This window comes from Schistocerca nitens, chromosome 2, assembly GCF_023898315.1.
Source record: "Schistocerca nitens isolate TAMUIC-IGC-003100 chromosome 2, iqSchNite1.1, whole genome shotgun sequence".
NCBI classification, from domain to species: Eukaryota; Metazoa; Arthropoda; class Insecta; order Orthoptera; family Acrididae; genus Schistocerca; species Schistocerca nitens.
In genome coordinates this window covers 803,805,023-803,827,686 of record NC_064615.1, presented here as the reverse complement: position 1 = coordinate 803,827,686, position 22,664 = coordinate 803,805,023, and the positions used below count along the sequence as shown (strand labels likewise).

The 22,664-nt window shown below is 44.6% G+C and overlaps 1 protein-coding gene across 1 annotated transcript in view; it reads left to right on the top strand.

Moving 5' to 3' along the window:
* The window catches only part of LOC126237060 (large neutral amino acids transporter small subunit 1), a 355,654-nt gene that overhangs the window by 213,557 nt on the left and 119,433 nt on the right, over positions 1-22,664 (top strand). The window contains exon 3 of the mRNA XM_049946846.1: positions 311-452. Coding sequence (XP_049802803.1) covers positions 311-452 — 142 coding nt within the window. The remainder of the gene's footprint in view (positions 1-310; positions 453-22,664) is intronic.

The window sequence follows — 22,664 nt, the reverse complement described above, 5'->3', positions numbered from 1 at the left end:
AGGACAATTAGAATGTGGTCATTGACAGTCGCTGGATTCAGTACTCATGGAGGCAAAGTGAAAGCTACCCTTGGTACCTCCAATATAGCAGCGCTTTAATTAGTCACGGCACCAGATTGCTTATAACTGGCATCCCTTAACAATAATCACTAGTCTCAAAATTACGTTACGCCAGTGGGTCCAAATGACCCGGTACATAGCCGAAGTCTGATTTTCAGTAGGCGTATAACGTGGACTCTGTATATTTATGAACACATATAGTGCTTTGTGTCACAGTACCTGAGGGCGCCGTTTGTTGTTGTGTTCGCAGGCCACACGGAGTACTTCGACAACCCCATGGCGGGCGACTACAGCATGGGCAGCCTGGTGCTAGCCCTGTACTCGGGGCTCTTCGCCTTCGGCGGCTGGAACTTCCTCAACTTCGTCACCGAGGAGCTGCAGGACCCCTACAAGTGAGTACTGCCTTCACGCCGTCACACCGACAGTTCCCTCAGACTGCTGTGAGACTATTCGTCTATTCTTGGCCGCAATGTGCAAATAAAGTTTCTGAAACTGAACCCCTCGATCATTCCTGGTTCGCACAACCAGTGATTTGAACAGCAGCCGTGTCACCTCCGACGTGTTAAGGCCTGTGAATGTGCATCTTCTTTGAGGTCTCCGTAAACCTGGCCATTAAAATTGCTACACCACGAAGATGACGTGCTACAGACGTGAAATTTAACCGACAGGAAGAAGATGTTGTGATATGAAAATGATTAGCTTTTCAGAGCATTCACACAAGGTTGGTGCCGGTGGCGACACCTACAACGTGCTGACATGAGGAAAGTTTCCAACCGATTTCTCATACACTAAAAAAAATAACAGCACGTGACCGGCGTTGCCTGGTGAAACGTTGTTGTGATGCCTCGTGTAAGGAGGAGAAATGCGCACCATCATGTTTCCGACTTTGATAAAGGTCGGATTGTAGCCTATCGCGATTGCGGTTTATCGTATCGCGACATTGCTGCTCGGTTTGGGTCGAGATCCAATGACTGCAGAATATGGAATTGGTGGGTTCAGGAGGGTAATACGGAACGTCGTGCTGGATCCCAACGGCCTCGTATCACTAGCAGTCGAGATGACAGGTATCTTATTCGCATGGCTGTAACGGATCGTGCAGCCTCGTCTCGATCCCTGAGTCAGCAGATGGGGAAGTTTGCAAGACAACAACCATGTGCACGAACTGTTCGACGACGTTTGCAGCAGCATGGATTATCAGCTCGGAGACCATGGCTGCGGTTACCCTTGACGCTGCATCACAGACAGGTGCGCCTGCGATGGTGTACTCAACGACGAACCTGGGTGCACGAATGGCAAAACGTCACTTTTTCGGATGAATCCAGGTTCTGTCTGAAGCATCGTGATGGTCGCATCCGTGTTTGGCGACATCGCGGTGAACGCACATTGGAAGCGTGTATTCGTCATCGTCATACTTGCGTATCACCCGGCGTGATGGTATGTGGTGCCATTGGTTACACGTCTCTGTCACCTCTTGTTCGCATTGACGGCACTTTGAACAGTGGACGTTACATTTCAGATGTGTTACGACCAGTGGCTCTACCCTTCATTCGATCCCTGCGAAACCCTACATTTCAGCAGGATAATGCACGACTGCATGTTGCAGGTCCTGTACGGACCTTTCTGGATACAGAAAACGTTGGACTGCTGCCCTGGCCAGCACATTCTCCAGATCTCTCACAAATTGAAAACGTCTGGTCAATGGTGGCAGAGGAACTGGCTCGTCACAATACGCCAGTGACTACTTTTGATGAACTGTGGTATCGTGTTGAAGCTACATGGGCAGCTGTACCTATACACACCATCCAAGCTCTGTTTGACTCAATGCCCAGGCGTATCAAGGCCGTTATTAGGGCCAGAGGTGGTGGTTCTGGGTACTGGTTTTTCAGGATCTATGCACCCAAATTGCGTGAAAATGTAATCACATGTCAGTTCTAGTATAATATATTTGTACAATGAATACCCGTTTATCATCTCCATTTCTTCTTGGTGTGGCAATTTTAATGGCCAGTAGTGTATGTTTTAGTAACATATAGCAAAACTTTCTTGTAGCCTATATGATTCCCTTACCTACCTTCATGCTGAGAGAGTTCATCTGTTACCCTGATTAGGACATTCATCGGATCTATCACCCATTGAAAGTATTCCACTCAGTTTCACGAGAAAGAAGAACTGGGAACCTGCTTCATGAAAATGTAACATCATCTGTTTCTAAAGCTGCTTTTAACATTTGCGGGAGAGGTGCCCAAAGCACATGCCTCCGAGAACCGATGACGGCTTAGGGAGTCTACGCAGAAGATGCAACAGTGAATAGTGTGTAAGAGAACGTATACCTGACTTGTTTTGCAGTCCTTACTTGCTGTCCAATGTTGCAATACTGTAGTAATTCACTTGACGCACAACTGAAAACTTTTACCGGAGATGTCAGGTGCTGCTAACGAAAGTTGATGTGATGGAGTCTGATAGTATTGTTAACACACTTAAGACTTCATTGACACGTTATACAACACGCCAGTGCTTGTGGAGGTCTTAAATACCTGTAGCTCGCATTGGAGACCTGTACGATGCTGTGTAGTCGAATCATGCAGTGACCAAGGTAGCCACTCTCTGATGTCGGACTGTAGATGGCGGTTATCCCTAAAACACCCGGTTTTCGGTTACACTGGTTCTTTTCGTCTCCAGTTTAACCTGACTGTTAAAACCGCTCAAAATAATCGGTTTCTGAAATAATTTTAGGTTTTTTTATTGTTATTACTTCCACTTCAAACAAGGACTGAAAATTTCTAATGAAGGTGATGGAGTAGGAGATAACGATCGATATGGGGTTGAGGCTGTGGCATAAATCTTATTGTCTCCAAGAAACAAGGCAAAGTTGAAGCAGAGGGCACGGCGATGGCAAGAGCGAAAGTTCATAAGTTGATGACTTCCGCCGCATCGTCACTTTTGGATGGCGTCAATTTTTCACCTGAAGCAACCACAGAATGAAAGGTCAGTTGCTATACTAAGTTTGTACCACATCAATAAAATTGTAGGTATGAAAGTCGAATTTACCTTCGCTTCCAAGGAACGCTGTGGATGTCTTCTTATATGATGTCGTTGTGCCTTCTCCCATTTTTAATGTTTTACAGCAAATTGAGCATTGTACTTCGTAAAATACTTCCGAACTAGGGATGGTAACATTCTGCAATGTTACTGATGTCAGAGGACGACAGCGAGACCTGCTGGGAGCAAGTGTTGTTCACTCCAGCTACACGCGTACCATCTGACAGACCACGCCACGCGGCAGTAGGTACATTACTGTTTTTGCAATGCTCTGCCGATTCTTATGTCATGTGTTTGTTGCTAATTTATAACAGTAGGCGTGGTAATTAAAGTAGTGCTGATCGCTTTTCCCAATTGATATAACAACCCAATACTTCATAGCAGTGGAAATGTTAGGAACAAACATTCCTCTTTTTTTAAAAAAAGGTTTATTCAAAAACCAAAAATTTTAGCACTGCCGCTGTGGCGAATCGATATGCCTTTTTTACCCAGTTATTAGTAAAAATGAAAGAAAGCTGTCACAACCGATACCAAACAAATACCGAACAATATCGTATTATTCAGAACTAAAATACCGGTATAGATTTTAACTGGTCCCTATGTCGGACTGGACAGGTGCTGCTCAAAATGAACACGTGATGCCACATTAACCCGTTGGGACTGTCTCAGAACAACTACCCCGACCACAGGAAAGCAATATCTCAGTACCGTGTATCATCCCCGTGATGTTGAATATCTTCTATATAGGTAACTATACATTTTATTTCAATGAAATTTTATGACTTTTTCTACTTTGTCAAGTTAGCATTTTTCAACAATAAGATGTCTTTCTGTGCAGTGTCTGTTACGTCATTTGCCATTGTTGACTCGCGCTGATATTCTTTCAGTTTTCAACAGTCCCTCCTTGTGATGAGCACATGTTTATTTTGGTGCATTATTTCATAACAGTTGTCTGTTCTACAAACTGAAAATGTTACGGAGAAGAGGGCTATCAGATGGGGAGATAAGGAAATTCTTGGAGCAGTCTTCTGAATCTTCTAGTGATGATGATAATCAGATAGATGTCGCTGAAAACTCAGAACTATACGAAGATAATGATCATGAAGAATTCCTATCGTGAAGAATTCCTTTACGAATACGGAGAAAAACAATTTAGTGGCAAGTTCTGTTGAGTATGACTTATTGTTTCCTCGAAATGGGAATGAAAAAAGGGCTACATCTCCTCAAGACGGAATTTATGGTTGGTGGAGCAAAAAGGATGTATTGAAAGAAGACCACGGACCTGCAGATTATTCGATTAGAAACTGTGATAATGAAGAATCTTGTTTTATGTTGTCCTTTCGTGTACCCCTCATTGACAAAGTGTGTATGTGGACGAAAAAGGAAGGTCGAATCGTTTACGAGAACAGGCTGGATATAAATATGCATGAAATGAAAAAGTTTGTTGGTGTTCTGATCCTGACTGGAGTTTATAAGTCAAGAAATGAAGATATCAGGCAGCTTTAGACTGCTGAGAATGGCCATCCACCATTCAACGAAATTATTTCTCGCAATCGCTTCCATGCTATTGTGAGGGTGCAGAGCTTTGACAGTGCAGCAGCCCGGCGTGAACATAGGTCAAGTGACAAACTGGAGCCAATCAGAGACATTTTTGAGATACAGGTAGTTACTCTTAGGCGTCCTACATTCCAGGATGGTGCATGACCGTGGATGAACCGTTGGTCACATTTAGAGGTCGCTGTCCATTTCTACAGTACATCCCATCAAAACCTGTTAGATACGGAATAAAGTTCTGGGCGATTTTTGAAAGTGCAACAAGCTACTGCTGGAAGATGAAAGTGTGTTTGGGAAGGGCATGAGACATGTTGATTAGTGGCATTGTCATCTGAAACATTACCAATGTGGGGGAAACCTGATATGTTGCTTTGCAAGAGAACTACAGCTTCTAGAAATCTGGAGTGAAAAAATTAGTACAGAGTAACAGCTGGTAATGATGTAACAAAAGCTTTTTTATCTATAAATGACTTTATCAACACTCAATAAAATCTTCCGTCTTGATCGCTATATATCTTAACGCGTTTCGGCCACAGCCATCATCAGAATCTATTAGACAAACAACGAAAATGAGAAGTAATGTTTCTACAAGAATTACAATAATACATCTTTAGAATAACACGAAACCATACCTTATCTAAAATCCCAGAACACTATTTATATGAGTAATAAAGTCATTATGTTTTATATCCCCGTTTTTACAAAATGAGGAAGAGATTGCAATAAAGTTTTACATACTTGACAGTAGAGGCAAAAGTTGCGTTTAAGCATTGTCTTGTATAATTTTAAACCATATGTTAAATTATTTGTATCAACGCAACTGTCCATTTTATTATTTTTTATAGATCCTTTGCAAAAAATGACAAGTCCAGTTGTATTTAACGTCACATAAAGGTCACAGATTATTATTCAAGTTATGCTGCCTCACTAAACAGAACTATTCTATGGTACAACTGTGCATTTGAAATAAGACACAGAATTTCGAGATTTTAAGCTTGATATATCTTCGTTTGATTCTATAAAAGTATTAGTGTAATTCTTGTAGAAATATTACTTTTCATTTGTTCCTTTTATCTACCCGACAGGGTAGCCGAGAGCGCTAACACGCTACTTCCTAGACTCGGGTAGGCGCGCCGGCCCTGAATCGAATCCGCCCGGCGGACTAACGAGGGCCAGTGTGCTGACTCGCCTGGATGTGGTTTTTAGTCGGTTTTCCACATCCTGATAGGTGAATACCGGGCTGGTCCCCGCGTTACACCTGTTACACGACTCACAGACATTTGAAATACGTTCACACTATTCCATGGATTACACTAGACGCAGTCAGTTAGGGTACACACATTCCGTCCCATGTGGGTATGGGGTGGCGACAGGAAGGGCATCTGGCCACCCCTTCAAATTAACACGCCAGATCCAGTTAACCATAACAGCAGACGCCGCAGGTCGGGATTACTGCTTGGAAAGAGAGATTTGTTCCTTTTATCTAATAGATACGAATGATAACTGTGGCCGAAACGCGTTAAGGTGTCTTTAAAAATAAATAAATAAATAAAAGCACACTGTTGCACCATGTTCTAGTAAGGAGCATTGAACTTTCTGTCGCCGATGCAGCAAACTTACGTCATAGGGAGAGAGATGACGACATTGTAGCGACCACACACTATGGTGTACAACGACATATTCAGAATGCAAGAGTATTTTTGCAGAAAGCTGACGAAATGCAAAAAGCTACCCTTGAAGGGTGAAGTTGAGCAATAGTACAGCTCTTCTAGGGTCCTACAAGAGCTGACTAAACAAGCAGAGCACAACGAATGAAATCATCACCACCCAATGGCGACACTCGGCTGTTAAAGCATGTATCTCTTGTATGTATCTCTTAGCACAGTCAACAAATACGTTGTTTCCTTCCAACTATATCTCACGAAAAGATCGTGAAAGTGAAATTAGAGGGTTTCGAGCTCGCACGAAGGCTTATCAACAATACTTCTTTATTTCCTTCCGCAAATCATTCTCAACAAGAAAGAGGAAAGCGACAGTGACACGTGAAGTAACCCAACCATATGCCATAAGGGAGCCTGCAGAGTATAAATGTAGAAATTTTTCGCAAGAATTACTCTGGGACGTGTTTAAGAACACATCCTAACAGTACCGATCTTACTGTCACGGATTTCCATTTGTTCTTGAGTTTGGAGAAAGTAATGGTTGATCAACATATTTACTATGACAAAATGCCACACATATGCTTGCCACAAGAAAGCTTCAGGCTTCTATGATGCAGAAACACAGACGTTAGTCTCACGGTCTGAAACGTGTCTCATCCGATAAATAGCTCAACAGTCTTCACCAATGAATATCTGAAGACTAATATACTTTTTTTTCTTTCTTTTTTTTTCTTTTTACAGTCCAAGAGAAACTTCAATTCTGTATCGACCCTCTTACCCACGAGAAAGGACTACGTAGAATCGATCAGCTTCCCACCGTGCTGTAGCAGTCGTCACTTCCTCGAAGCCTAGTGACTTGTACCACTTGAGACCCACCAACTTGAGAAGGAGCCGCTGCTGACTTGCGGGTAAGCTGCGTCCCTCCAACTCCGTTGCTGACGCGCGCACGGCTGATAAGGGGAGCGCCCGTGATTCAGTCTCAGACCTTCCGTCGCGACTGGGAAGGGAACTCGATTACGGGGTCCGCGCCGTCCCGTGCCGCCTTAATCGCATCACTGCGCCGAGCTGCGAGCGCGCCGCTCTGACTAAACCGCCGCCTCTAGCCCAAAGAGAGACACGACCCGCCCTCGCACCAGGAGAACGTTCAGTCCTAGAACCGACATTTATTTATTAAGCTCTTTCGGCAGAATAATAGTTACCGCCTTAAAAGGGCACACTGTACACTACTGGCCATTGAAATTGCTACACCAAGAAGAAATGCAGATGATAAACGGATATTAATTGGACAAATATATTAGATTAGAACTGACATATGGTTACATTTTCACACAGTTTGGGTGCATAGATCCTGAGAAATCAGTACCCAGAACAACCACTTCTGGCCGTAATAACGGCCTTGATACGCCTGGGCATTGAGTCAAACAGAGCTTGGATGGTGTGTACAGGTACAGCTGCCCATGCAGCTTCAACACGATACCACAGTTCATCAAGAGTAGCGACTGGCGTATTGTGACGAGCCTGTTGCTCGGCCACCACTGACCAGACGTTTTCAGTTGGTGAGAGATCTGAAGAATGTGCTGGCCAGGCCAGCAGTCGAAGATTTTCTGTATCCGTACAAGACCTGCAACATGCGGTCGTGCATTATTCTGCTGAAATGTAAGGCTTCGCAGGGATCGAATGAAGGGTAGAGCCACTGGTCGTAACACATCTGAAATGTAAGGTCCACTGTTCAAAGTGCCGTCAATGCGAACAAGAGGTGACCGAGACGTGTAACTAACGCCAGTATGACGATGACGAATACACGCTTCCAATGTCCGTTCACCGTGATGTCGCCAAATACGGATGCGACCATCATGATGCTGTAAACAGAACCTGGATTCATTCGAAAAAATGACGTTTTGCCATTCGTGCACCCAGATTCCTTTTTGAGTACACCATCGCAGGCGCTCCTGTCTGTGATGCAGCGTCAAGGGTAACCGCAGCCATGGTCTCCGAGCTGATAATCCATGCTGCTGCAAACGTCGTCGAACAGTTCGTGCACATGGTTGTTGTCTTGCAAACTTCCCCATCTGCTGACTCAGGGATCGAGACGAGGCTGCACGATCCGTTACAGCCATGCGGATAAGATACCTGTCATCTCGACTGCTAGTGATACGAGGCCGTTGGGATCCAGCACGGCGTATTACCCTCCTAAACCCACCGATTCCATATTCTGCTAACAGTCATTGGATCTCGACCCAAAGCGAGCAGCAATGTCACGATACGATAAACCGCAATCGCGACAGGCTACAATCCGACCTTTATCAAAGTCGGAAACATGATGGTGCGCATTTCTCCTCCTTACACGAGGCATCACGACAACGTTTCACCAGGCAACGCCGGTCAACTGCTGTTATTTTTTTTAGTGTATGAGAAATCGGTTGGAAACTTTCCTCATGTCAGCACGTTGTAGGTGTCGCCACCGGCACCAACCTTGTGTGAATGCTCTGAAAAGCTAATCATTTGCATATCACAGCATCTTCTTCTTGTCGGTTAAATTTCGCGTCTGTAGCACGTCATCTTCATGGTGTAGCAATTTAACGGCCAGTAGTGTAATTTCGCACGCTGTAGGAGTTGTAGAACTGGTACCACCGATCATGTGACCCATCATCTCCTACATGAGTCTGCAGTCGGTTTTATAGAATCTGCGCTGTAAGTTGCGTTAACATGCAGACACGATAATGGCAAAACGGAGCTATTGTGTTTGGATGTGCCGATGACCACAGCGTGAATGACGTTGCTAGATTTGTGGTTGTATGGACATGGCTGCACAGCTTGTTTATATTCGGTATGTTCTGTTAACAAATGAATATGGGATGTTCGATTTTGATTGCTCAGGTAATCTGAAATCTATTTCCTGCCACATTTACTAAACAGGAATATATCTCTAGATTTCTTTACATGCCTGTTGACACCTATTGTCACTGCTGTTATAAGGGCCTTGTTGTTGTGGTCTTCAGTCCGATGACTGATACGATGCAGCTCTCCATGCTATTCTGTCGTGTGCGAGCCTTTTCATCTCCGAGTAACTATTGCAATCTACATGCTTCTGAATCTGCTTACTGTATTCATCTCTTGGCCTCCCTTTACGATTTTTACCCCCCCCCCCCTCCAAAGCTTCCATCCAGTACTTAACTGGTCATCCCTTCTTCCAGTCAGTTTGTGTCACAGTTTTCATTTTTCCCTAATTGTATTCAATAGCCGGCCGGGGTGGCCGACCGGTTCTAGGCGCTACAGTCTGGAACCGCGTGACCGCTACGGTCGCAGGTTCGAATCCTGCCTCGGGCATGGCTGTGTGTGATGTCCTTAGGTTAGTTAGGTTTAAGTAGTTCTAAGTTCTAGGAGACTGAAGACCTCAGAAGTTTAGTCCCATAGTGCTCAGAGCCATTTGAACCATCTATTCAATACCTCCTCACTAATTACGTGATCTACTCTTCAGTATTCCTCTGTAACGCCATGTTTCAAAAGCTTCTATTCCCTTCTTGAGTAAACTGTTTATCGTCCACGTTCCATTTCCACATGTTGTTACACTCCAGTCAAATACTGTCTGTAAAGACTGCCTGACACGTAAATCTATACTCAATGTTAACAAATTTCTCTTCTTTAGAAACTCTTTTCTTGCCATTGCCAGTCTACATGTTTAATCCTCTCTACTTCGACCATCATCGGTTATTTTGCTGTCCAAATAGCAAAACTCATCTACTACTTTAAGTGTCTCGTTTCCTAATCTAATTTCCGCAGCATCACCCGATTTAATTCGACTACATTCCATTATCCTCGTTTTGCTTTTGCTGATGTTCCTTTCAAGACATTGTCCATTCCGTTCAACTGCTCGTCCAAGTTCTTTGCTGTCTTTGAAAGAATTACAATGTCATCGGCAAACCTCAAAGTTTATTTCTTCTCCCTGAACTTTAATTCCTACTCAAATTTTTCTTATGTTTCCTTTATCGCTTGCTCAGTATACAGAGTCAATAACATCGGTGATAGGCTACAACCGTGTCTTATTCGCTTCTCAACCACTGCTTCCTTTTCATGACTCTCGACTCTTATAAGTACCCTCTGCTTTCCGTAAAAGTTGTAAATAGCCTTAAGCTCTGTGTATTTTACCCCTGTCACTTTACAGTTCGAAAGAGAGTATTCCAGTCAACATTGTCAAAAGCTTTCTCTAAGTCTACAAATCTATCTTCTGTGAGAAGTCGTAGGGTCAGTATTGCCTCATGTGTTCCAACATTTCTCCAGAATCCAAACTGATCTTCCCCAAGTCGGCTTCTACCAGTTTTTCCATTCTTCTGTAAAGAATTCATGTCAGTATTTTGCAGCCGTGACTTATTAAAGTGATAGTTCGGTAATTTTCACACCTGTCAACACCCGCCTTTTTCGAAAAAGGGAACTGTTGTATTCCTCATGAAGTCTGAGGGTATTTCGCCTGTCTTATACATCATGGCCCCCAGGTGGAACAGTATTGTCCGACTGGCTCTGGTACAAACTGTCAGCATACGGACAGACAGACAATCTCACATATTTTTACACTGACATTGCCACATAATTGTATTTATTTAGTTTCACGATTCAAAAACGCCTTTCGTGCTCATCTAAATATTTCATTACGTAGGGCGCTGATACCCTTGCCATTGAGCTTCCGTAAGCTCCAAACACACAAACACACACACAGTTTTAAAGGAACAGAATTTGTCTTATGAACTCAAGCTACATTGCAGATCTTTGTGTGTGTGTATGAATTCCTAAGAGACCAAACTGCTGAGATCAAAGGCACCTAGACTTACGCACTACTAAAACTACCTTGTGCTAAGAGCAACACACACACCCATGCCCAAGGCAGACTCGGACCACCAGCGGGAGGGGCCGCCAAATCCGTGACATGGTGCCTCTAACTGCGAGGCGGTCTATCAGTTCTAGCTATGCACGCACAGGGGCCTTTTCAGCTGAAACAGCAAACAGTCTCGAAAACAGATATAGTGACAGTGTCCCCAAACGTTTAGAAAACTGTCCTTATAATTCTTTCAAGACCACAATGTGTTCTTCAAATCATAGTGTTTTTGGTCAGAATTCGTTCTGTCTGCAATGCGGTTTTCTTTTTAAAATTCATCCCCATCAAACCAAAAGCAAGTCGTTTCTCACCTTGAAATCTCTTACTGTGGGCAGTGTGCAGCCAAGTCTACACGAAATACGAGCTCTGTAATTCATTCCGGATGTTCTGATTTTCGTAACTGCCTTCCTTCTTCCTTCACAAATTTGACAATAGCGGATTATAAGTCGAAGAATCGTTCTAGGTATGACCCATGACGTGACCGACGTACTTGCAGTGATATATCTCCATACTCCTAGTCCATCAAAACTGTTGCAAGTAACGATTTAATAATGCATACGACTTCAGGAAATTTACTACTTGCACCAACAGTTTCATCACACCCTGCATGACTTCAAATTTAGCACAAAGCCCTTTTTAATGTACAGAACAATGAATCCCATCTGTTGCTCCTTGTAATTTTTTGCTCTTTCATCATCATCTAAATCTTTAAATACTTTCTGCATGGTGTTGTAATGTCGTTCCGTAGCAAATTTGCGGTAGACGTCGATTTGTGACTGCAAAACAGGTTTTGAGAATTCCCGTCCTTCTCTTTTACCATCCCCATTCATTCTTAAAGGTTGGTGACTATGAATCGTTAGATTGCCTCTTTTTGTGCAGCCGCGCGGGATTAGCCGAGTGGTCTGAGGCGCTGCAGTCATGGACTGTGCGGCTGGTCCCGGCGGAGGTTCGAGTCCTCCCTCGGGCATGGGTGTGTGTGTTTGTCCTTAGGATAATTTAGGTTAAGTAGTGTGTAAGCTTAGGGACTGATGACTTGGCAGTTTAGTCCCATAAGATTTCACACACATTTACATTTTTTTCTTTTTGTGCGAACAGCCATTGGACCTGTCAGCTTCCTTTATATCACGAACAAATGGCGAAAGGAAGTGCTGATACCACGATTCTGCCGAACTGAAGAATGTCGTGACGACCGAAAACTTCAGCGCCGCAGTGCTAAATGAAATGTCGCGCTGTACCGAATACTTCCGAGACGAGCCGAACAAAGCCGAGACAGGCCGAGCCTTGGCTGGCATGCGTGCAGCACACTGTGCTTGCGTGCAGTTTGGCACACTGTGGTCGACTCTGATCTAAGGCGTTGCCCTAACGCATCGGTTCTTTGATTAATTCCTCAAGTTAATTTTTTGATAAGACAGTTAGAACAACTCCACAATAGTCTCTGCCCTACTATCTGCCTTAATCTCTTCAGCCTCCGGGACTATGACAAGTAGGTTGAAATTTACCCGTTGTACAACAGTGACTGACGACCCACCCTAGCTTCGCACGGGGAGCACTGAGTATCTACGACAGGACGACTTGCCTGCCGCAGCGGGAATTAATTAAATACACAAATCATTCTTGTGAATCAGTCTCTGTTAGCTTTCACATACAGACAGCAAAAGGCGGTGAGACTTTACTTTATAATATTTACAGTGATCAACTACAACTTTATGACAACCGACCTACAATCGATATAAACCCGTCCAGACGACAGCAGCATCACCTGGCGGTGAGTGACTGCTGATCACACACACAAACGGCGCATGTAGTATCAGTAAGCGTGCTGCCTCTCTGTAGAATAGGGAAGGCGCACAATGAATCTGACAAGGGGACCCTCCATACTGTAAATCAAGGATTTTGATGCGCTTCAAATATGTTGTAGAGGCACTTTCCCTGAGTGTCTGGCTATCCGGTTTTTTAGCGACGGGCCTTGGTTTTTGAGAAAATCGATTTTGAAGTTCATTGCGAGCTTTGTATACCTGTAACATTACATATATTTCCAGCAAGTCAGCGTAGCGCACCGTTCATGGCCACCACTCAGGAGGTACTGTGTTCGAATTCTGCTCGTGTACTAATTTATTTTTTTTTGTTTTCAAATTCGACCAAATTTTTCAGATTTATTTCAAAGAACATCAACAAACAGTGTAAGGTGTGCGAAATTATTTAGTTATTAATTTTTTCAAATGTTCATTCCCTTTGTGGTTCGCAGTTGGAGTTCCAAAATGTTGGTACAACAGTCGCTTCTTGTATTTCCTGAAATCGATCTCCACCCATTATCGTCCCTTCTCCCATGAATACCGTTAGCCGTAACGGGAACCGCAGCTCCTAGGCCAATGAGGATGCGAGTTGAGTTCCTTTACGTTCGCGTCTAACTACAGCGTCAGTTGCTCGCAAAGCGTCTCTAGTGATCTGTGTTAGAAAAATTCTGTGAAATGGAAGAAGCAAGTATTTCTGCAGTAGTGCAGCCAGAAGGAGATCCACAAGTAGAGGTCTTGAACGAAGAATCAAAAGGCGAAATAACAAATGCCATTAAATACGCCGAAAATCTACTTCGCGATTTGAATCTTGTAACGAATACACCGCCTAGTGTGATCTCTGCCAATTCCGTTGCAAATTGGCGATGAGATATATAGCGCAATACAGGATCTCTTGGCCGAAAGACAGATTATTATTGATGATGAATTGATAGATTTCAACGAAGAAGATAAATTGGGAGAATATGATGCGAACCATAAACGGAATGAATATTTGAAAAAATTAATAACTGAATATATAATTTCTCACACCATACACTGTTTGTTGATATTCTTTCAAATAAAATTGAAATATTCGGTGGATTTTGAAAAAAAAAAGTACGCAAGTAGGATTCGAACACGGTACCTCCAGCGCGGTAGCCGTGAACCTTTACCACTGCGCTTGTTACAGGTCTACAGAGCGCGCAATGAACTTCAAAATCGATTTTCTCAAAAACCAAGACCCGTCGCTAAAAAACCGGATAGCCAGGTACTCAAGGTAAGTGCCCCTACAACATATTTGAAGCGCATCAAAATCAGTTTACAGATTTACAGTATGGAGGGTCCCCTTGTGAGTTTGACTGAGGGGAGATTGTGATGGCCCAAAGACTCGGCACGAGCATTTCTGAAAGTGCACGACTCGCCAGGTGTACGAGGAGTGCTGTGGTGAATGTCTTCAACACGTGACGAAACCAAGGTATCGTAAGGTGAAACGTTCAGACGTCGTGGGGTTGCGCGACATACGCTGGGCAGGCTGGTAAAACAGCACAGGCAGCTAACTGCTGCGAAACTAACCTCAGACTTTAATGCTGGGATGAGTACAAGTGTGTCTGAACCCACTCTGCACCCAATACTCCTAACGATGGACCTCCGCAGCCGACGACCCATGAATGGGCCATTGTTAACAACATTGGCAACTACGACTGAAATGGGCACATGACCATCGGCACTGAACGTTGGCGCAGTGGCAGAGCTGGTGAACAGCGCTTTGACGAAGACAAGCTGGCGGCGCCTCCAAAATGCTCTGAGCAACATTCACGTAGGCATCCATGAGTCCAGGGAGATCGTGCAAGGCACCAGGATGGCCAAGGAGTATTGTACACTGGTTGCAGACTACGTACACTTCTTCATGACTAACTTTTAAGTTTTCTGTGAAATCTTTGCCACAAATTCTCCTGATGCAGGGGTTCTACAAAAGCACCCGATTACCATGTTCGATCACCTGTAACATTTTCCCTTTCATAAACTAATTCACATTCGAAATCTGTGCTAACTTCACTACATATATCCTATGATTTGGAGCTAGAAACAGCCCTGTACCACCGCGCCCGGTCTATCTCAGCGGCGCACAATCCAATCGTATCTTAAAATTTCGCAGGCGTCAACATTATTTTTCAACCAGCACTATGCCGCGCTTGGAAACCGGAAGGTTGCTAATACATGAGCATTACTACTGGTTGTAAGTGTATTTTGTAGAAGGGTACTGCTGCTTTCAAGGGAATTACATAATATACCGTAACGCAAATCATTCTACAGCACATCTAGATCTAGACATAAACTCCACATACCTCTTTACAGTGAATGATGGATGGTACTTGGTTCCATTATTAGCGACTCCCATTCGAGTCACGCACTGAGAGAAAAAAAATGCTATATACACTGAAGAAGTTGGTTGGTTGGTTGATTTAAAGAGGGGGGGGGGGGGGGACCAAACTGCTAGGTCATCAGTCCCACACTGAAGAGCCAAAGAAACTGGTACACCTGCCTAATATCGTGTAGGGCCGCAGAAGTGCCGCAACACGACATAGCATGGACTCAACTAATGTCTGAAGTAGTGCTCGACGGAATTGATACCATGAATCCTGCAGAAGAGAACTGTCCATAAATCCGGAAGAGTATGAGGGGATGCAACCTCTGCTGAACAGCACGTTGCAAGACATCTCAGATATGCTCAGTAATATTCAGTCTGGGGAGTTTGGTGGTCAGCGGAAGTGTTTAAGCTCAGAAGAGTGTTCCTGGAGCCACGCTGTAGCAATTCTGGACGTGTGGGGTGTCGCATTGTCCCGCTGGAATTGCCCGAGTCCGTCGGAATGGACAACGGACATGAATTGATGCAGGTGATCAGGCAGAATGCTTACGCACGTGTCACTTGTCAGTCGTATCTAGACGTTTCCGGGGTTCCATATCACTCCAAATGCACCCCACCATGACAGAGCCTCCACCAGCTTGACCAGTCCCATGCTGACAGGCAAGACCTATGGATTCAGGAGGTTGTCTTCATACCCGTACCCATACCCGTGTTCCAGGCACGTAAGTCTGATATAGGCGTTTCCGACCCCATCGCCTTATTCTGCATGTTTACGTATTTCTGTATTTGAATATGAATGCCTATAAGAGTTTCTGTGGCTCTGCAGTGTATATGCCTCTATGCGCGCCATAATTTCTCTTGTCATGATACAGACATATATGATGGTGGCAGCAGAATGCTCACATAATCTTCCTCAAATACAGGTTCTCTCAATTTTGCGAGAACTGTGTCGGCTTTCTAAGGCTTCCCAAACAATTTTCCCGATAATTTCTGTTAAACTTTATCATAGGCTATGAAAGCAGTAAGTCTTTAATACATACCCTGCTCTGAAACTGGTAACATTACAGTCATGTGTGCGAATTCTTTAGCAGATGCACTGCGCCTAACTAAATATTCTTCAACGAATCGTCCATCTTAGGTGACGTCAGAGTACTGGTATTCGAGTTATTCTGTGGAAAAATTCCGCTGGGTATAAATTCAAATCTGAGGTGCATACCGGAGCATATAGACATTTATAAAAATGGAATAGGTCGGTATGTGACTAATGCTGGTACAAAGTTTGCATTCAGCGTACAGTGCCCTCCGACGCATGTTTATAGACGTAGGAAACAATAATGTACAAGCAGATATAAATTTTTGTGTTGTCATGTGGATGCATATCCATACATAAATACGCCAGAAGGACTGACATTAGTCCAGAATTAGCGTAGACAATCTTACGTGATACACTGCAAATGTCAAAACTGTCAATCAGATTGGTTCCCTAGTTCTCGGATTGCCACAACCATACAGAAACGAAACGAAGGCGCGGGAGATCGGAAACGTATTCATCGTCCATGAAGGATATAAAAGGTTATTACCTGTAAATGATCGAAGCCATTTCATGTATTCAGTGTAGCTACATTAATTTATTATCACAAAACTTAGCACTCATATGGAAAAACACAAAAGTTACGTACTGTTGCAGCCGCACTTCAGGTTTCTGCCACAAGAGCGCAGCAGTGACCAGTTAGCCAAGATGGTGACACGCGCCGAGAAAGGGTATGTTGTGCGTGAAATACATTCACATCAATCTGCTGTAAGAGTGCAACGACGCTTCAACAAAGATCCACCAACTGCCAACTCCATTTGGCAATGCTATGCGTTGTTTAAAACTTCAGAATGTCTCTGAATGGGATATCAACGAGTCGATCTGCAGTGAGTGAAGGAACGTTTGACTGCACGTACCCCACAGAAGTCGACGAACAGAGCAAACAGAGGGCTGAACATAACACACTTGACCGTTTGGAAGATCTTAAGGAAACGACTGAAGCCGAAGCCTTACCAAATGCAATTACTACAAGCTAAGTCAGACACACTGAATTTTCAGCACACTTGCAACTGCGTATGGAAAAGGATGGATTTTATGATAAAGTCATCTTCAGTCATGAAGGAACATTTTTTTGTCAACGGGACAGTGAACAGGCACAGTGTGCGAATATGGGGGACAGAGAATCCTCACACATTTGAGATTCGCTAAAAGTTATTGTGTTCTGTCCACTCCCATAGTTTAAAATGTATGGTCCCATTTCTTCTGGCGAGGACTGTTACAGGACATGCCGGAAAATTTGCTCATGCTGCAACTGGAGACCGACATTGCGGATTTCATCTGCCACCAGCGTGGTGCTCCACTCCACTTCCATCATTATGTTCGTGAATTCTTAAACAGGAAATTGAGAAGCCGATTCATCGGTTGTGGTGGGGTTGATGATAAGCAATTCATGTCATGGTGTTCGTGCTCTCCTGACCTAATCCGGGTTTCTTTTGTGCGGGTTTACGCCTCTTGTACCAAAAAATCTACGAGAAGAGCGAACTCGCAGCAACATCGCTTTTGAGAAAACTGACAGACGTCAGACGTAGGAAGAACATAATTATTGACATGATACCTGCAGAATTAATAGGGTGAACATATGGAGCACTTGTAATGTGTTCAAATTTTTTTGAATTTTTCTATGTGTGCAAAACAGTGTGACAGTGTGTCAAATAATATAGCTACAGAATGAAATTTTCACCCTGCAGCGGAGTGTGCACCGATATTAAACTTCCTGGCAGATTAATACTGTATGTTGGACCGACGTACGAATTCGGGACCTTTGCCTTTCGCGGTCAAGAGCTCTGCCAACAGAACTTTCCAAGCACGACCCGGCCTCACAGCTTTACTTCTGCCAGTACCTCGTCTCCTACAATTCAAACTTCACAGAACCTCTTCTGCGAAACTTGCAAGACTAGCACTTCTGGAAGAAAGGATATTGCGGAGACATGGCTTAGCCACAGCCTGGGGCATGTTACCAGAATGAAATTTTCACTTTGCAGCGGAGTGTGCGATGATATTAAACTTCCTGGCAGATTAAAACTGTGTGTCGGTCCGGTACACCGTTTTAATCTGCCAGGAAGTTTCAATATAGCTACAGCAAACCTATGAAATTGTTTCAGTTATTTATAATTTCCTTGTGTGGAGTATGTTATCCCAGCAGTTTATGCTGGTAATCGACGTATCACTACTTCTGGGTATTGTCAATATCTGGCGATAATGTTGTTTCCTCCAGAAATAGCCATCGACCGTTAAGTGAGTGAGGAGCTCGTTTAAAACACGAGTTTGTAATTTATAAAGCATGAAAAGGAATACAGTATTTTATTTAGTGGGTAGCAAAGTTGCCATAGTTGTATTTAACGTAGTCTACACAAAATACGTCGTGTAATTCAGCGAAAACACGTGAAACGTAAAGTAGGATGTCGATGTAGGGTTTGGACACTGATGGTCTCTATTTCGAATCATCGTTTCACAATGCATTGCCCAGCTCGCTCTCAATAAAGTATGTAAATATATTCAGATGTACTTCGAGTGATAAACCAAACGGCAATATCGGGAATCAGTTGGCCAAGCACAGAGTGGTGCAGTGAAAATAACAGTCGGGAATCCTGTAACTGATGTCCAAGATTGCACAGTTAACCTTTGAGGGTCAAACAGTTGGTTGTATTCGCCCCTCCCTCCTCCAAGAACTCACGCAAAAAACGCATGCTGAAGATGGATACGTTTCTAGAAATACAACATTGTCATTTTTGAGAGTTCGTCCTGGAAGAAAAACATTATCTTTTCTCTCAAATAGGTTTTCTGATTTACCAACTACGTTGCCCATTTTATAAACTGTTGTAAGCAAAAAATCTTTGTAACTGAGAATATGTTTTAAACTTGATGGTACTATTCTCCCGTATGTACATTTAAGGAACCGTCATGATCCACGAAACAACGTGAGGCTCGGCAGTGATGTGCTCTAGTAGTAGTGACTGTTACTGTTACTGTTACCAGATCGGTAGAGAAACCGGTTGTCAGCTATCGGTAGCATACAGAATGTCTTCACAGAACGTCATATCGTCGCATGGCAATAGACGATATACAATGGCTCCCTGTATTGCGCATCAAGGAGCTTGGAGCAACGCTTCTCAAAGTTGTTCAGAAATGTTCAAATGTGTGTGAAATCTTATGTGACTTAACTGCTAAGGTCATCAGTCCCTAAGCTTACACACTACTTAACCTAAATTAGCCTAAGGACAAACACACACACCCATGCCCGAGAGAGGACTCGAACCTCCGCCGGAACCAGCCGCACAGTCTGTGACTGTCTCAAACTTGGTCAACACCTTTCCGTAGGTCAGTAATGGTCCAAGGCAACAGTGTTAGGACTCCAGTTCTTTACCCTAGAATGTCCTAAGCATTTTATGTCGAATTGAAGATCCAATAGAATATTGATCGTGTTCCAGGTGTTGTCATTCACCGAGTACACAACGAAAGATGTTCGCGTATTATTGCTGGATGCCATCTCTGCACACCACAGTCGTCGCAGTACCCTTGAGTAGGGATGGATCGTGACCCCTACGGTGAGGTGTGAAGCAGGCTACTCGTAGGTCAGGATGAAGTGCAGTTCCCGAAACTGGGGCGCCGTTTGCATTGGTGGTGGAGACAGGAGTCGAATGGTGGTCCGTCAGGATAACATACTTGGTTAAGAAAGTCATTTTTTTTTTCTTGGGGCCTTTGTCCCACTTCGACGCGGGGTTGGCCTTGTTACTATGGATTTGGTGGTGTTAGTGTCACAGGATGGCCGGATGCCCTTCCTGCCGCCACTCCAAACGCCCCAGGATGGAATTAGTGTACCCCAGCTGTTTTCGTCTAGTGTAAACCATGAAATAGTGCGAACGTTTTAAAATGTCTGCGAGTCGTGTAATTGAGGCGGAACGTGGGAACCAACCCGTTTTTCACCTATTGGCATGTGGAAAACCGCCTAAAACCACATCCAGGCTGACTGGCATACCGGCCCTCGTTAATTCGCTGGGCGGATTCGATCCGGGGCCGGTGAGCCTAACCAAATCCACAAAGCAGCGAGTAGCGCTCTCGGCTACCCTGGCGGGTTCTTTTGTTCATAATAGTCACAGGACGGAATCGGAGTTGGATGGCTGTCAGAGACCTCTTGTGGCGTGGTGGGCCATGATCGCTGAAGTGTGCTGGTGCCAGCAGATGGCCGCCAGGAGAGCGGGGCATAGCTATGGCGGATGGTTGTGTCATGCTGCAATCAGCACAGCAGAAGAAAACTGACAACACAGATACAGAACAGTGGCGACTACTGGCGACGAAGAAGGAAGGCAGCCGTGGCTGCTGGCCTGCTTCCGTAGAGGTGGCGTGAAGCCCACCAGAGCAAGCAGAGTCAAACCACGGCCTCCGTCTTAGCTGACTGATGGACAGCTGCCATGTGGGCCCGCACGTTGCAGTGGACAGCGACCGCCGGGCTGGGCAGGTAGATGGCCCAGGACTACGTGTCCGACAGAAAAGACACCACGCACTCGTATAACTGATTCGCCCTGATGGGCAACAAATCCACCTTCTTCAGTGCTGATGCACAATTGCGTCTGACCTGCGGGAATCTCACAGTGGCGAGCATAGAGGACATGGACAGGGACTGCGGATAGGTGCTGCTAGTTGAGAGTGTGGGGCGGTGCGATAGTCCGCGCAGTTGCGATATACCTGTGTCTGGGTGGCACAGTGGTTAATGCAAATGCCTGGTAAGCAGCAGATCCCGAATTCGAGACCCGGTCTGGCACACATTTTCAGACGTCGTCTTTGGTTCTGTGTAAAGTCCCAATGCAGCGGACATCGTTAGTCCATTCCCATTTATTTAATCCCCCTCCACCTTCAATTTACAGACACCACTCATTGATATACGTCTCAGGGGAGCGCCAGATGAGCAGACCGAATCACTCTCCAGCCTAAACGACTCATCCATGAATGAGGCACTAACCCACTGTTGTGCATATCTTACCATTGGAGAGACAACCCATTCGCCAAGCCACGCTTTACATAAGTGTGGTGGTAATCCAACTGACAGACTGCCGAGGATACAAAGAAAATTCTCGTAGCGGATGATAGAGAATCTGAAGAGAGACATGTGATATAGAGGACACAGCAACGTGCCGGCCGCGGTGGTCGTGCGGTTCTAGGCGCTCCAGTCCGGAGCCGCGCTGCTGCTACGGTCGCAGGTTCGAATCCTGCCTCGGGCATGGATGTGTGTGATGTCCTTAGGTTAGTTAGGTTTAATTAGTTCTAAGTTCTAGGGGACTGATGACCACAGCAGTTGAGTCCCATAGTGCTCAGAGCCATTTGAACCATTTTTGACACAGCAACGACTCTATACAAGTGCCCTGCTGGTGGCACATAAGGCCACACAGATCCAGGGGCAGGGCTACAGTTCTTGATCGATCTGGTTCACACAACCGTGCAATAGTTCCTCCCTCCCGGAACATTCTCAACAGCGGTTAAATAAAGCTATGGAGGACATTTAACTCCTAGTACACCTTTGGCTGGCTGCGGGTGCCCTATAATGTGTCAAAGATCTGGTGGCACGAGAAAGGAAATAGGAGTAACTGTTACATTACGGACCCATATCAATGACAGCGACAGGATTTAGCATTGTATACAGTATTCAAACATTATGAAATACCTAGAATAATACGATCTTTTGACACACAACCAGCGGAGATTCAGAAAATATTGTTCTCACGAAACAGAACGAGCTCTTTATTCATATGAGGTAATGAGTACTGTCAACAGGGGATGTGAAGTTGATTCCACGTTTCTGTATTTCCTAAAGCGTTTTGACATCGTTTTTCGAAGATGTCTTCTTATAATGATTTACCTGTGACATTTTCTTTCAGGTGGGTGACTGGATTCGTGATGTTCTGTCAGAGAGGTCATGGTTCATAGTGGAAAAACGGAAATGATCATATGGCGCCAGTGGCCGGGAGTTCCCAGGCGGGAAGTTCGGCTGCCAGGTGCAAGTCTTATTGGGTGCGACACCACAGTGGGCGAATTGCGCGTCGACAATGGGGATGAAATGATGATGAGGACAGCACAACACCCAGTCCCTGAGGGGAGAAAATCTCCCACCGCAGCCGGGAATCGAACCCGCGCCCCCATGCGTGGCATTCCAATGCGCTGATCGTTCAGCTATTGCGGCGGACACGGTTCAGAGTAAGTGACAGTAAGTCATGTAGTGAAACCGAAGGTATATCTCGAGCTCCACTACGTACCGTTATAGGCC